Consider the following 16,794-nt stretch of genomic DNA (forward strand, 5'->3'; position numbering starts at 1 on the left):
AGGTAAAGACTTTGAATACACTGAACAGCAATTTCAGTGTTTGTTGTAGATAAGTTTAATGGCTTATCATATCTTAACTCAGTGGTAGGATATGCTGAGACTACTGATTTCATCAGTACAAACTGGTATTGTTCCCTCATGTCATAGGTAAAATCAATAGACTAATGATCTTACTTGACATTGATGATGATAATGATATTGAACATTCTATTCCAGCCCAATTTAGGACATATTTAATCCTCACACAGTCATGGTTATGATATGATATTTCAAATGATATATTTAGGATAAGATAAACCATTGCAATCACTGAGATAGAATAGGTATGGACACATGTATTGATGAGAGCGTGAATGTTTGGGTGAGAAGGGTCAGGACGAGTGCAAAATGTTTTGCAAGTCTTTTCTATGCTGTTCTTCTCTTGTCCACCTTGGGGTTTTCAGAGGTGCTGAAGTTGACTTTTGCAGACCAATGGTTGCTGAAAAGATGTTTGGGCAGCGTTCGAGGGATGAGGCGCTTCTGTTCGTTTGTCAAAGGCACTCGTGGTAGGTTGATTTATTGTCTCTCATGATTTAGAAACTACTTCAAACCCTTATTGCAGTCTGATCCTTGAAACATAGGGAGTTAGAGTTACTGAAATTGCTGTTGTAAGGTTAGTGGTCCAACAACTACAGTGTGTTTACTGTGTGTGTGTGTGTGTGTGTGTGTGTGTGTGTGTGTGTGTGTGTGTGTGTGTGTGTGTGTGTGTGTGTGTGTGTGTGTGTGTGCCTCTGAAGGAGAGGAACTGGTAACATTCTGTGTGAGAGTGGAGAGGCTCCTGCAGATTGACTGGCAGGATGTGACCCAGAGGATCCGCTATCAGGCTCTGTTCACTGTGATCAAGGCTGTCCACCTCACTGATGGCTCGCACATCATGGCTACCTGTCGCATCCCTACTGGTAAGCCAGCAAGGTTTGGGAAGATTCTGTTTCAATTCAGTTAATTCACTGAATTCACACTGAATTGACCCTCAACCCTGTCATCCTCCAGAGGGCTTGTTGAAGATCTTCTCCGGGAGCGAGCCTGGCGGGATGAAGGAAGAGATCCTGGCTCAGATGAGATCCAAAGCCCTGTCCCGTCTCCAATCTTACTGGCTCCCCCAGTACCTCTGCGCCAGCAAGCTCTCCATCACCAAGCTCAAAGAATGCGCCTCTATCGCCAAGGAGTATGAGGATGTTGCCTCTCGTCTCACCTTGGTCGAGAACCCGCTCCCTCCTGACCCGGTGGGGTGGAGCTTGGGTTCGGAATTGTCCGAGGGCCAGACGGTTATCCGGACCTACTGTTCCAAACTCAGGAAGAGGGTTCTGTGGAGGGCAAACCAAAGGCCTGGCACGGGGAGAAGGGTTGGCGCGGCAGCAAGGCCCGATGGACCCGGTCTGTGGCAGTGGTTGCCCATGGCAGGCGATGGAGTCCAGGGCAAGTGCACCAACATCGTTCACTACATGAGCCGACGCGGAGAGGAGATTATCGTCGTTGGGGATAACAACAAAAGGGGCGGCAGTGGTAAGAGGGAGGGCAGGAGCAAGCGATCCGCGAGGTCCAAGAGAGGTGGTGCCGCCCCTCTCCGCAAGGTGAGCTCCACCGCACTATTGGAGCACAGCAGTCCCAGTCCCAGCAACGCCCTTCCCCTCCCGCCCATCCTCGCCTCCAAAAGCCTGCCCAATCTACCAGGAAGTGACATTGTTCCCCCTCACGCTTGCATGGAGACGCCCATCTGCCACCTCCCTTCCATCATCACCCCCATCCCCATCCCCACCACCACCCCACTCCCCCCAACCCCTCCACCGTCCACCCCAGCATGGGGCCACCAGGGCTTTGACGACCATCTCTCCCTGGCCCTGTCCGCTGATACCCTCGCCGGAGGCCCATATGAGGGCTTCCTGATTGCCAGGGGTCAAAGAAGTATGCTTCACCACCTGGGACTCTGGCAGGAGCTTGATGGCCTCCTCAACCTCCTACTCAAGGTGGAGGACGGGCCTTCCAAAGCTCTGAGGCAGGTCCTGGCCAGGAAGATTGTGGATGTCTACCTGAGTGATGCTATAGGTGGTGAGGGGGAGAGGTACTCCACCTCGCTGTCGAAATCCACCTTCATGCACCTTGTGAGCCTTCTCCCGTCTGGCAACGTGATGCCGTGGATCTACACAGCCAAGCAAGAGTTGTGCCAGGTGGGTATTTATAAGTTACAACAAACCTTTTGTGTACAATACTGTATGTACTTGACAGCAAAGTGATCAGTGTATCTTTGTATAATTTTTCTCTCTACCCTTGATCGCTTTTTTTCAACATATCCTCAAGTCTTGTAGACGATACAGTATCAGGACATGGTGTTCTCTCTGTTTCATCAGATTTTGGCTCACAGCTACAATGCATTCTTGGACGAGGAAGACAAACATCTGCTCTTCTATCTGGTAACCAAATTATCACACAGCTAAACAAACTTACTTATTAGATAAGGATTAGAAAATCAATACCCTCTGGAGCCCTGTGTAGGTTCTTATCTCTCCCCTATCCATTGTTTTGTCTCTTCAGTTCAGTCAGACGGAGGTGAAGGGGAAAGTTAGCCGTGGGGCCACAGCGCCCTCTGGTGGCCCCAGTGCTCCAGCGCAGCAGGTGAGGAGGATGAGGGAGGCTCTGGCCTTGTGTCAAGCCTGTTGTGGCTACTCTGATCCAGAGCCTCTCACTGAGGAGACCTGGGCCCTGCTGCCCCTGGAAGACATGAGGAGTGGAGGGTCTGTCCACCTACGCTACAGAAAGACCAGTAAGAAGATGATTTATTGTTAACTTGAATTATTTTAATGAAAAATGGTGTTGCTCATAATGCGACATGACACTAGGTAGATTATTCATTAATTTTTGTGTTCATGCATGCTTGCATTTGTTTATTTATTCACAGACACATTGGTTGTAATAGAGGTCTTTACTATTGATGGACAAGGGTATTATGTAGACTAGCCGTCCTCTTGGTATGAAGCACAGACTTGTAGCCTACATGTTACCCTCTAATCTCAGATCTCTACGACCTTCCATTTGAAACCCTGGCCCAGAGGTATCCTAAGGCGGCTGTGGAGGAGATCAGTAAAACCCACAGGCTGTACTGTGACTGGAAACCAGTGCAGGGTAAACCAAGTCGGTTTCATAAATATATCAAATCACTGATATTGAGACTACTTTTCATAGAAATGCAATGTATAAGAATACCCTTCCTTTCTATCAACGTCAATGATCCAGTAGATAACAGGCAATGATATGTAACAATGAGTATTCTCCAATCTTAGTTGACATTTGTGTGCTTTGTTGTGAATTTTCTTTTGTCTCTGTGATTCATCCCTGCCCTTCATCTGACTTTGTAGAGGAGGTCATAGTGTCATCCCCTCCCCCGCCTAAGAAAAGCCAATTCACACTGATGAGGAAGTACTACAGCTTCGCCAAGAGGCCATCCTTTAGACCAAGGTCTGTTTCAAACAACCTTGTCAGAATGATGGCAAAATCCCTAAAATGGTATCACCTAGATCTTTTTGGCTAAGAGGGTACACAGGCATCTGTTGTCTTAGTGACAACACAGGCATTGCCACACAGGCATCTGTTGTCTTAGTGAATGGGGTCTATGATGGTAATACTACTACTGACAAAACAAAGTATGTGTTTCAACTGTCTTTGTGTATGAATCACAACTAAGTATAGTAAACCATGTTGATTTGTATTTTGAGTGAACTATCCCTTTAATAGTCTAGTGTTTGGTCCTTGGACAGGTCTTTGGGGGAGGTGTTGAGGAGTCCCGCCAACCTGGACTTCTTTAAGCACTACCTGAGAGCCAATGATGCCCACAAGGCTCTGATCTTCTACCAGGAAGTGGAAAAGCTGAGGAATATGGACCGCCTCAGCCTCCAGAGGACTAAGATCAACAGCATTGTGGCTCGCTTCCTCCGACGTGCAGACGCTGGTGAACTTCATATCATCAGTCATATCGCTCAAACAGTATCAGATCATGAATCATCACATTTTTTCTTGTCATGTCAGAGCAGATCTGGGTCAAATACATGTAAACTCAAGTGTCGCCCTCATACCGTGAGGATGTCCTTTTGGCCTAATGGTAGACGTTGGGTGTTCCATGTGGGAGACCCCAGTTTGTACCCCGCTTGACACATACACATGCTAATTACTTTGAGTTGCAATTGAGTTGTTCTTGATTTAGCTTGGAGATGCACTTTTTAGGTGTATTCCATTGGTTTTATTCTACCAGGCAAATGAAGTGGTGCACAGCTAGAGTATTTAATATTTCACAATTGTATTTGACCCAGGTCAGATACAGTAAATGATACAGTATATCCCTGACCTGGACAAGCATACATGGATGTAATGTTGGTTTCCCCTGTGTGTGTTTGTAGAAGAAAACCTCCAGTGTAGTGCCAACCTCATCTCTCAGATCCCCAAGATGAGATATGTCTCCTCAGACATCCTCTTTGCTGCTCAGGATCTGGTCATCAAATCTCTGGAGAACACCTGGTATTCAACACTGATAAGATTTGTTTTAGTCTTCAATCAATGGAGACATGGGGTTCCAATTAACTGCAGCAAATAGTGCTGAGCAGAGCAAAAAAATACCTAACAAATCATGATCAAGCATGATTTGTATCGTACCTTGAGAAAACAGTGATTATTCTGCCAGAGTCGAAGTAAACAGTCTGAAAATTCATTGCACATCATGCGAAAGCTAATTGCAGTATTCTAAACTCCCATTGGATTATGTCTCATCACGTTTATTATAAATATTACGGTTAAGATGGCCCGACTTTGCTCATTTTCAGACACTTTTTCAGACACGTAAATTGGAGACCATGGTGTTGATACCATTAAGTTGCTAGTGTATGTTAACAACTAAGAGTGATTTAGTAATTGCTTTGTAAGTGCAGGGGAAGTACAGTGCCACTAGCTATAGAGCAACTTAGTGTCAGTTCATCTCAAATACCTCTCTTTGTTATTGTTGACGTTGTGTATGCCTGGCCTTTGTTGCTATCTTTAGACACTGTCTTCAGTATGCAGGACACCTGCCGTTTACAGTGTGTAGTTGGATCATAACACAGCCATAAACCATGCATATTTTCCAACAGATGTTTTACTGGATAGCTTCAAAGCATAAAAGTTTAACGGACACAGATGTTCTTTTGTGAGGCAACATTCTACTCTGCTTTTTTGTACAAAAAGTAAAAAAGTTTACCTTTTTGTACGATTTATGACATGATAGCATGCAATATACATAAAGTATTTCCTAGAACAATATATTTACTCCAAAGAAAATGATGAAGAAACTGATGGTTTATCTTTTATGACTGCAGGTTTAAGAAGTTTCAGGACACTTTCCCTCCCTGTACCAATGTCGTCACTGACACCAACACACGTGCCGTCGTCCTCAGAAACAAACTGGTGAGTCCTCAACACTTACTCATGGTTTCCCTCACTAAAGACACCATGCAAGCTGCTTCACTGTTCTATTACGAACTTATATAAACCAGCACTTAAAGAGAAAGCCAAATTACAAAATCACATATTTGGACAGACTTCTGGTTCTGGTTCTGTTTATCCTGGCACTCTACTGTAACTAACAGCTAATTGTTTTTTGCTTACAAATGCTAACATTTAGCTGTTAGTGACAGTGCCCAGATAAACAGAACAGATAAACACAACGTTTGGACTGATGTCTGTCCTTGTCCATAGACTCCTTTCAGGGTAAGGAACCAAATAAGGGATATTATAATTTGAGTGAACTATCCATTTAATGTTCTGTTTTTCTATGCTTAATGTCAAAACCACTTAGAATGTTCTCTTTATTGTCTGCTATCATCTATTGCCTTCCATTGATGATTCAGCACATATTTCTTTCTAACATGTTGACCATTCTGTCAATTCTTCAATATTCTTCTTCACAGAAACATGTGTGGAGCATCTTCTCCAGGTTCATCAAAAGCATCTGTAAATTTCGCAATGCCATGAAGGACATTTCCACCAGGAGCAAGTTTGAGGCCTACCTCAGACACAACTGGCATGACTTCTCCCATAGTAAGTGTTTATTCATCATGAGCTTACAGATATCACTCATATTCATGGCCACCATCTGAATGAACACATTGTGAGTGAATCTGAGTTCGGGTTAGGTTTATAGAAATATCAAGAGAGTGTTTCTACCATTTAACCAGGTAGCTGCATAGTCGTTCTGTTATGATGTAGCTGAAGTTGTTTATCATAGAATCCCTAAATATTCAACTTAGCCTAGTCTCATTCCCCAGTAGTCTGTCCTCCACCGCCCATCTAATCACAAAGGACTGATGTGTCATCCTTCTCAGAGTACATTTCAACAACTGGAAATCGCCAGATCGAATCGGTTGGCTTGTGTGAGGAGAGTGAAGAACCCTCCCACTTGAAGAGGCGCGTCATCAACAACAAGCTGATAACAGTTGACTTCCTGGTCAGCGACCTGTCCTTCTACCTGGAAACAGAGAGGTGGGTGGGGCCAGGCCTGAATAACAATGTCCTCATTTGAATATTCAAAACGTTTGTGGATTCAATTACAGTTGTGCTTAAGAACCTAGGGTGAGTTTCTCAAAAGCTTCGTAGCACTAAGATCATGTTGACTGAAGGCAAATGGACGATAGATAATTGTTCTGTAGTGCTGCGAAGCTTGCTGAATTTCATCAGTAAATGATGGTAAACAAAACAAACAGTTTCTGTCTTTGTGGCCGCTTTGTGGTGTGTTAGTTTCAGGAACATGGCGGATTCTGGTACCATGATGGCATCAGCGGGGATGTACGGGGAGAATGACCACGCTCTGCTGCACCAGAAAGCTGACATGATCATGAAGCTGTTCCTCAAATCAGAGATCTCTCCCACACTCAGGGTACACACATTAGATTGAGTCACCCTAAACCTCCCACAGGAATGTGTGCCATTACTTATGTACCATTTTCAAATGTTTTCTTTGTTTACAAGGATATGCACACAATTACCGATATTACAAAATGTAGCATATGTAGGTTTTTAAATATTCAGTGTGGCCACTAGGGCAGCAAAGCGTAAAACTACATTTATCACCATAAAGTCCACATTAATGCCCAGTGAAAACATGCATCACTAGAAGGGTAACATTAGATTCAAACCTAATCGGACACTTGCATATAGTTTGAATCCATTCATTTTAGAGTAATATGGGCATACCATCAATTGTGGGCTGCTAAGAAACACACGTGTTTAACGATGGAATAGATGCATCCTATGCATCCCAGCTACAAATCACACTTCATTTCGATGACTGAAATCTTACAGACTGTGGCTTTAAAATACTAAAGGCTTGGATTTGTATAGAGCATTTGCAGCTGCTCAAAGCGCTTTGCACTGCATACTCTATGGGGTGAATGGATGAAGGGGATGGGGGTCAGGGGGAATGCCATCCACCATCAGTCTGATGTGCCCGCATTTGCTTCCAATGCAGATCAACATAGCCGAGAGTGCCAGGGAGTCCATCCAGCATTCGTTCACCATGGGTCAGGTGGACAGGGGACTCTTCCATGAGGCCATCATGGCCGTCTTCCCCAACCTCATCTTCTGCTGGAGAAAGTGAGCGCGTTTTCCTTCCAGCATCTGTCACTTCATCGGCTCATACTTGCAGACTGATATATCTGGCTGTTCCTTCATCCACTTTCCCAGCTGGAGCTACTAGTGTTAGCTCCATTTTAGGTTTTAGGTGTCAGCGACATTTCCTACATTAGCCCCATTTCTGTCATTTAAGAACCCACCTTCTACATGGTCACTTAGCACAAACCAGCAGGGTTTCACTCAGTCCCATTTATCACCCCTACTGGATGTACTGTAATACCTCATGCCCTGACACCCATGCAGCCTGCTTTTATAAGTATTAAAGATCTTTAAAGAGTTTTAAAGATGACTTATAAATGACTGCCGTTGCTTACAGGTTCTGTAGCCAGAAGGTGAAAAGAGGAATGGTTGCAGGTGCCAAGAAAGAGGTCACCACAGCCTTACCTGACTACCTCAACCCCTTCAGCTCTAAGAGTAACTGGTACCGCAAGGTCCAGACTACTATCTCTGGCACAGGTGGGTTCTCCTTGTAATAACAATGTTTTAATAACAATTTACTTACTCCTAATATTTTTTAACTTGTATTGAGATTATTATTTTTTTAATTTTTTTTACTTGAGTTGATTTCGCTTACCCAGAAAATAATCTAGCTTGCATTGAGATAATCTGTTTTGTAACCAGATATTCGACCCCAAAAAAAAGTCTTGACACAAGATAGAATGTCTGATTATTTTAATGTGTGCTAGATTATTTTCTGGGTTAGTGAAATCACTAACGAATCACTACGATTTTGAGGATCTGTTTCATTTGTGTACAGATTACACCACACTCCGGTTCACAGTGCAACGTGGTCTCAATCTGGTCCTCCCTAAAACCAGCCTGGATTTAAAATGTATGTACCGTCCATCTCCAATCCTAACCCCGAATTATGGAATTGTAAGCGTTATGGCAGAGAGACATACTTATAATACAATGCACTGACATAAGGTTATTGTTTTCATAGAAATATAGTACAGAGAGTACTGATGTCAGGAAGTTATGTCACAATGATTTGAATGGGAATGTCCATTCTATAAATTCTATTGCTATGATTGTCCTCTTTTAGTGTCCTCCAGTGTTCTCAGCCCTCAGAAAGGCCAGAGACAGAGTTCTGTATCCACGTCTGGATCCTCTGAGTAAGTTACTGTACCAACCACCTGGTAAAAGTTAGCACTGGGACAGATGGACACTCACCCACTCAGACACGTCAACACTAATCTCGACCCAGACTTTACTGCTGGAGTATGTGCAATGCTGTCTGGCTTTGTGAGATTATGTCCCCCCACGGTGAACTCGTGCTGGGACGTGTTGATTGTTATACACTGTGCTTGTACAATTTTCGGTCTTATTTTTTTCGTCAGAGTGGATTCCGATGTGGCACTCTGTTTTTATTACCCAGTTTAGGATAGTGAGAGGTAGCTCTTTCTTTTAGGGTTTTTCGACCGGAATTGTTTACCAGTATATAATAATGGAAAATTGTCATTCTTTTAGATTTCCACCACTGGAGGAGTTGAAACAGCGCAGAACGTCTGCAGGTGCCTCCCTCAGGTACAAATGCATCCCATAATATATAATATACAGTACTGTACTCGGGCTCATCTTTTCTAACACATTTCCGGTGGTACTGTACATTCTAAAATGATATTCAACTATTGTGTAGCGTTAGATCAGTTAGTCATTTGAGTTCGTTTTTTTGTTTGTCTTTTTTTTCATCGTAGTCCTCAAACGTCACTGCACCGTTCTGACATCACCCACTCCCCCTCCCTCTCAAAAATCAAGGAGGAAGAATAGCGTTATCTTTTCATCATCAAGCAAATAAATCCTATATTTTGTTTCTATATTAATCATATGTCAAGTGTTTGATGTTTTGTGGATATTACATTAAGTTGATTAAGTTGATAACAATGTTCATGATGTTCGAGTTTTTTGTAGTACATCTTGTTTATACATTTTATGTCAAGTGTTTTATTTATGAATATTAAGGAAGCCCCGAATCTGGCGTACTCAAGTTGATAACAATGTTCATGATTTTTAATTGTTTGTAGTATCTCTTGTTTATACATGTTCTGTTTGTTTACAAGACCATATCTATGCAGTAGCAGCCGCTACATATTGCTATATTAGGATTGTACATTTGCGAGCTGATGGTGAACATAAATTATGTGAAAAGCCTATATAAACAAGTCTGCTCCAAAAAAATGTAAGTAAAACAAGAATATCTACTCACTCGTTAAACAGCAGGGGGCAGCACTGACCAGCACAGGACACTGATATTACCAATCTATTACAACAATAAAAACAAAAATTGGAATGAAATCGTGCCATATAGATTTGACCTTATATGTGGCCATGTTCTTCAACTGATATATTAATCCAGCTAGATTACGCCTGGTAGTTATGAAATAACACTAACCTACAGTAGGACAGCTGTGAGATGTGTAATCAATTGATTTTAATTCAATTTCTCATGAAAAGCTTTGATGGAGTGATTCAGTTTGATGAGAATTACGACATGTCATGTCATGTTAAAGATAAACATTTTAGTACAACATAATACAGTCTGCCTTGTCCAAATACATGTGCATACAAGACTCAAAGGAAAGCATACGTTGACAAAATCATTAAATTCACATCTAATTCACCATTGTCTTGTATACTCAAGCAACATATCAGACTAAATTCATGTGTTCTATTTGAAAGAGGAAGCAGCAGTTATGTTTTGTAAAGTGCTACTACTCCCATTTTTTCGGCGGGAAAATACAATATACTGTATCTGCATGGCCAAATGGTACAAGCAGACTTTGGGCTGAATCATTTTCAGCACAAGAATCTCTAAGGAGCATGGGCCTTCCCCTCCCACATTTTGGGATGTGGATGATTCACTAAATTCCTTTACACTTTATTCGAATTGTCCATAACCAAATGTTCTACACATGTTCTCTACCACAGATATTGTGAATTAAAGCCATTGTTTTTCCTGCATAACCGGGATTGAAACCAATATTAATGGTCACATAGGAATGAAGGTCACACAAGACATGACTATCAGATTATCCTTATGTTGTGGTAGACACTTGGTAAATGACACACAGCCCTTGTGAATGATGATACACACAAGGGGGTTGGGGGTTGAACTACATCATGGTGCATACCAAAACGTATTACATGATCTTAGTTACAGTATAAACAGAGATCAAAAGATTGATTTCCCATGATGCCTTGCTGTTACCAAAGGCTGTGGAATGACGTCCTACCTTTGTCAATCTCAGAACTGGTGGTGACGGAAACGCAGTCCTAGGCATCATGGGCTTTAATTTAATCCGGCTTTGCTAGTCTTTGGGATAATAACTTTTTTTTTTTTTTTGCTTCATCCCAGGGCTTGTCTGTCAACTTGACACTGCAATATCTCCCAACTCTACTGTTTCCTAGTCACTTTCATTTATTTCCAAAACACCATTTCACACCCGGCTGGCTTTAACTAGGTATTATACAGCGTTTGGTGAGAGTGCGCTAGATTGAATCGTGACAGAGACAACGTCTTTTTCCGGGTGAAAAATAAGTGAATATTGTAAATGGCAGACTATATAAAATGATTTTCTTGCTCCCTTTCCCCCGACCGTGAATCTTTTCGGTGTTTACAGTTCTGGTCCCTTATAGCTGTGCCGGCTGTCAAAAGTTGATAAAATCCTGCTCCCTCAAAAGGCATTGCACCTCATTTTGTATCTTTATAGTTTGATTTTAGCATACAGCACACTGTACAATTTCATACTATCTGAAAAGCAGAGGAAAGCAATAAAGACAGAGTTTGTTTTTGGCTCCCAAGCTTGTTTTGCACCATATGATTGTTTTGTTATTGTAATATTTCTTTATTGCCAATGAAGCTAAAAGCAGAAGCATGACATTTGACCTTTAGATGACTGCTTAGGGACATGCCCAAACTAGTGATGTCTTTCTAGGAATTAGTATGTACTTCATTTTAATCTTCCTCCGTGTCCATTCCCTTTTGAGTTGTCTGATATCAGTCTGCCCTTCAATAAAACCCACCCACTGGCTAAAGTCAAATTATATGCTAACATATTCTGCATCTTCCAGTGCTTCTGCATAATAAGCCTAATGTCCCTAAAGCATGGCTCTGATTGGAGAGCTTGGGAACGGGAGAGAGACTTGTCTGTCTAGGCTGGGAGCACAGCTGTTGTCCTCTTCGACACACACACACACACACACACACACACACACACACACACACAAAGGAATGTCTGGTATCTGATTGAACCTTACTCAAATCCCTATCCTGTATTAACCTCCTCATAGCTCCAACTTGAACAACAGTACCTTGACTAACCTAAACCTCTGGACAAGCACAACTCTCACGGTAACTCTTGTCTCAGCTCAGTAGCCCTGACCAATTGCCAGGCAAACACATCTTGACATTAAAAGACAGGTATTGTTATTGTTGTCCATGAAATATTGATTCAGCTCATATATGTCTATTACTTATTTTCTGTCATATCCTGGCACTGCCCTCTCAGTGCCTCCCCAGTTCCCTAGGTTCCCCCAGTGTGAGTGTGCCAGCCTGGGGGTGGTCCCATCCTGCTCGTGGGTGGCTGTGGGACCGGTCTAGTCCCTGGCTGCTCTTGCTGCTTGCTGACATATCAGTAGTGTTTATTAAAAGGATGACAAGTCTATCAGGCACCCATAAGCAGGCCCTCGTGTGCTGGAGTTCTTTTGTTACTTTCGGGGGAGGGCGTCATCAATCTTGCTGCCAACGCTACTCTCCGGAGCTGTTGATGGCAAACACAGATTCCCCCCCTTCCCCCCTCCCCCACTCCCTCCCCCCTCTCTGTCTGGCCTCTCCGGCATAGCTCGGCGAGCTGGAGTCAGGCGTGGCGAGCAGGATCAGAGAGATAGCTGGGACTTTCCTGGGAGCGCTTCGTTCTGACGGGGCGACGGACCGGGCGGTCACACACCGAGGGTGGATAGTAGTGGGAAAATGTAATGAAAAGATGTTGACAGGCTGTGCTTGGCTTGCGACAAGGGATAGTAGCTGTGAATGAATATCTCTCTCACTTTCTCTCTCTCACACACACACACACAGACGCACACAGGTACATACACACACACACACACACACACACACACACACACACAGACACAGACACACACACACACACACCTTTCCAGGCCATAGGACACAAACACATTAGGAATCTTGAGAATTTTTTTGAATTAGATCAAATCATGTCATTCCACACCCATCACCTGTAGATTAGGATAATCCGCTAATTCCCTTTTGCATCGCCACATGGGACTACTGTTAGATTAATGTACTGTACCACCCTCTCACTCTGTCTGGCCTTTAGACTCACTGAGGGTAACAAAGATGGACTATGATGTATGGACTCCACTTCAGGATCGCCTGAGGTCATCGAGTCCATAAATGTCGGAGACAAGTCAGTTATTTTAATCTTTTTTTTTAGCGAGGGCATGTTGGGCCATTGCCAAATCAATACACAAGCAATAGTCCTGCCAAGATCTCTTACGATGAAACTTTTCATTGTTAAATCTTAAAGTGGAAATGTCAAGGACAATATTGCACACCTGGAAGTGAAATTGAAATAGTCGCGTCATTAAAAAAGTATGTTGAGAGAAACTTTCTTTTCCTCTTTAACGCCAACAGGTGTAATGCGTATTAATTGTGTCAATTATGTATTGTGTGACCGCTTTACAATGTTATATCATCGTAGTCTACAGTAGATTTTCTCCAAATGTGGACTGTGATAACCCAAGACTCATATGCTAAGAAGCACTGCACTGAATGTCTGAGCATATAATGGTATTCTGAAGGGAGAGGGCCGTAGAGATCAAGCTCTATTCTAAACACGGTATTCTCCATGGAGAGAACAGACTCACACAGGAAATTTACATTTTATTCTCAAATCAAATCCAAGCTGTTTAATTCACCAGTCCACAATAGGCCAGTACAGGGACAGTGTATGGGGGGGCTGTGGTGCCTTTGTGTATGCATACAGAGCCAAAACTATCTAGCCAATCTTTCATATTAACATTGCTAATTTGTTTGCCAAGGCTTTCCCAGATACTGCATAATTGGCGGAGAGATATTGTTAGTTCAGGTGTTCAGCGTAATTGAATTTCATTCTGAAAATACTGTGAATAAAACGACAAAGGGATTATTGAAAGGACTCTTGGAAAATGTGAGGTTTCATAGAAATGGACTGATTGGGCACTATCTAGATGAATGGATTTGTTTTTTCTTCTGACGAAATGTAATATTAGAAGCAATTATAGTCACTTAATTGTCTGGTTCATGTTTTTTACATAGTTGTGAATTGTAATTGATAATTTCAAAATCCTTTCTCCCATTATGAAATTGGTCCTCTTGTGTCTACTTCTTGGTTCCTAGTGATTCATATCCCCCCCCCCCCCCCCCATGTCATTTGAAGAAATGGCACATTTTGCCTGATTTGCTTTTGCTTTTGCTTTTTTGTTCACAAAACTTTTCCATGATTCCACCAAAAGATCGTTTTTGTGGTTCCATATGTGTTTATGTCTGTGCGTGTGTGTGTGTGTGTGTGTGTGTGTGTGTGTATGTGGGAATGTGTTTACAAGGTGTGTGTGTGTGTGTGTGTGTGTGTGTGTGTGTGTGTGTACACATGTGGGAATGTGTTTACAAGGTGTGTGCGTGTGTGTGCGTGTGTGTGTGTGTGCGTGCGTGCGTGTGTGTGTGTGTGTATGCATGTATTTGTGTGTGTGTGATTACATCCCTCTCTGTGCACATGTGTAAGTAATATACGCATTGCATCCAGCTGGACAGATGTGCTGACAGACAACGGATGATATATTTGATAATAGTTGAGGCAAAAGCCTTGACTTGAGTTTGATTCAGCTGCCCAGTATTGACCTGGGGCCTCGCTCCAATCAGTCACCTTGTCCTCCCTTTGACTCTTCACCCCCTGAACTGGCTCGCCTGCCCGCCGCCCAACTGCTAAAACGCTTTAGTCACTCCCAAACTCCCCGTCTGCTCTCCGCTCGAAAAAATGGATTGGACGTGGTGGAATCAATGTGATCCCTCAAGGTCCCAGGTTAGTGATCAATTGATGTGGAAAAACCCCCACCGAATGCTGTAATGTCATGCTGCAATTCTGTACTCATACTCAGGCGATGAACCCCAGTGTCTACTGAATCTGTTCTCTCTTGTTGTAGAAGTGTGTGTTATAGCTAATGTGTTTTTCTGGGATCTAGGCAGTTTATCAGGCAGTCAGTGTGGGCGTCTAACAATCTCACAATCAATGACAGAGATGTTACAAAGATGTGGCATCTGAGTTCTATTTGCCATAACTGACATCTTCATTGACGCCGTTTTCCTTGTTTTTGCACCTTTTGCGAGTGCTGGCATCTGTGCTGTTTCCACGTGGATACGCTGCAGTGGACTGGGAATTCAGAGGATTCAGACAAGGCCACCACAGCCTAGGCAGGTGGTGAGAAGTGCTGTGTACAGGAGTAGGGGGGGGGGGGAGAGAGAGAGAGAGAGAGAGAGAGAGAGAGAGAGAGAGAGGGAGAGAGAGAGAGAGAGAGGGCAGCCTTGCTCTTATCTCTGATGTCCTCTCTCGATGTCAGCGTCCGTTGGTTTTTGTCTTTTCTCTCTCAATTTCAAATGTGTGTGTGTGTGTCTGTGTGTGTGTGTCTGTGTGTGTGTGTGTGTGTGTGTGTGTGTGTGTCTGTGTGTGTATACGTGACCTCCCAGGAGTGTTACAACATCCTATTTTGAGGCCTGTGTCTTTGTCCATGACTTTGCTGTTCTGTTTTTGAAAGTCGGAAGGAACGATAGTTACTGAATAGATAAAGTCAATCAGTACATCATTATCAACAGTACAACATAATGAATAAGGACAATGAAAAAGAGAAGGAATAAAAGTATGATATAACAATACTACACTAATATCAACCTTCACTCTCCTTCTTCTTTTTTTTTCTTTTTTATTGCTGGAAAGACGATCAGTTGTCCAAGAAAAACACTCCGCAGAGGGAAAGAAAAGTATTAAAAGGAAATAAAAAATTCAAAGGAATAATAAATTCAAAGGGCAGCTATCAACACATCAAACACCCCCCACATAAATTCTAAAGTATTTCTGCACCCTCAGCGAGCTTGCTTACTCAATTTAATTAATCCCACACAGTTTTGATTACATTTGAATATGATTTATACCGGCAAATATGACCAACGGGCAAAAAAACTGCCTTGATGAATCATAATTCTGTACATTTTTCATACATTTTGTGATTGGCATTTCAAAAATCATACTCTATTCTGGTAAGAGAGAGATTATTTATTGCAGGATAAAGTTGAGATATTCTGGGCTACAGCACCTCTCTAATGAATTACTCATGGGCAGTTGTTATGTTGTGTATGCTACAGGTTACAGTATAACGCAGTATAACCAATGTTATCCTGTTACATTATGGACATAAAACGCTCTGTATCATATCACCACTAAGGATTACAATGTGGTTTGCCCTATTATGTATCCCCCCCCCCCCCCCCCCGCCTTCTCTCTCTCTCTCTCTCTCTCTCTCTCTCTCTCTCTCTCTCTCTTTCTCCTCTTCTACTCATCCTGTCATCTCTGCCCTCCTTATGCCGCTGCTCCCTGCTCAAGCAACGTCCTTCCTCTCCGTCCAAGTGACACACACTCTTTCACCACCGCTCTCTTTGGACCTACATGTTCTTCCTTCTTTTCTTTTCATCCTCTCATTCAGACAGGATAGGATGAATGTTTGCTCATGGCTCTGAGGGTAAACTCCAAACGTTGCCGTGGCTGTTGTGTTGCCAGTGGCCCACGGCATCTGACCCTCTCTTCTTTTGTCGTTGCTGGCGGTCTGCTCTGTTTACCCCCTATCTCTACGGCAACCGGCGTTGCATGCCATTGTGTTGGTGTTTGTCCACTGCTAAGGTGTTGGTAGACCCCCCCCAGCACTGTCTCATAGACCCCCTCTGTGTTTCTTAATAGCAGTTTAATGTAACTGTTTGTCTCTGTGTGTCAGGGAGTTCAGACCAGATTAAATTAGAATGTGTGTGTGTGTGTGTGTGTGTGTTTGTGTGTCTGTGTGTGTGTGTGT

General features: G+C 42.9%; 1 protein-coding gene across 1 annotated transcript; it reads left to right on the forward strand.

Moving 5' to 3' along the window:
• Positions 1-325: 325 nt before the first annotated feature.
• On the forward strand, positions 326-12,283 carry LOC310819278 (regulator of G-protein signaling protein-like; the record flags this gene model as incomplete). The annotated part of the gene is made up of 19 exons (XM_083690521.1): positions 326-361; positions 824-938; positions 1,030-1,713; positions 1,837-2,204; positions 2,385-2,447; positions 2,569-2,797; positions 3,049-3,156; positions 3,390-3,489; positions 3,789-3,979; positions 4,425-4,542; positions 5,373-5,460; positions 5,752-5,763; positions 5,964-6,093; positions 6,378-6,534; positions 6,790-6,928; positions 7,520-7,644; positions 8,000-8,139; positions 8,729-8,798; positions 12,211-12,283. The coding sequence occupies 19 exons, from the start codon at positions 326-328 to the stop codon at positions 12,281-12,283; spliced, it is 2,946 nt and encodes a 981-aa protein (XP_083546647.1).
• Between the last annotated feature and the right edge of the window lie 4,511 nt (positions 12,284-16,794).

This window comes from Argentina silus (assembly GCF_951799395.1).
Source record: "Argentina silus genome assembly, chromosome: 18".
NCBI lineage: Eukaryota > Metazoa > Chordata > Actinopteri > Argentiniformes > Argentinidae > Argentina > Argentina silus.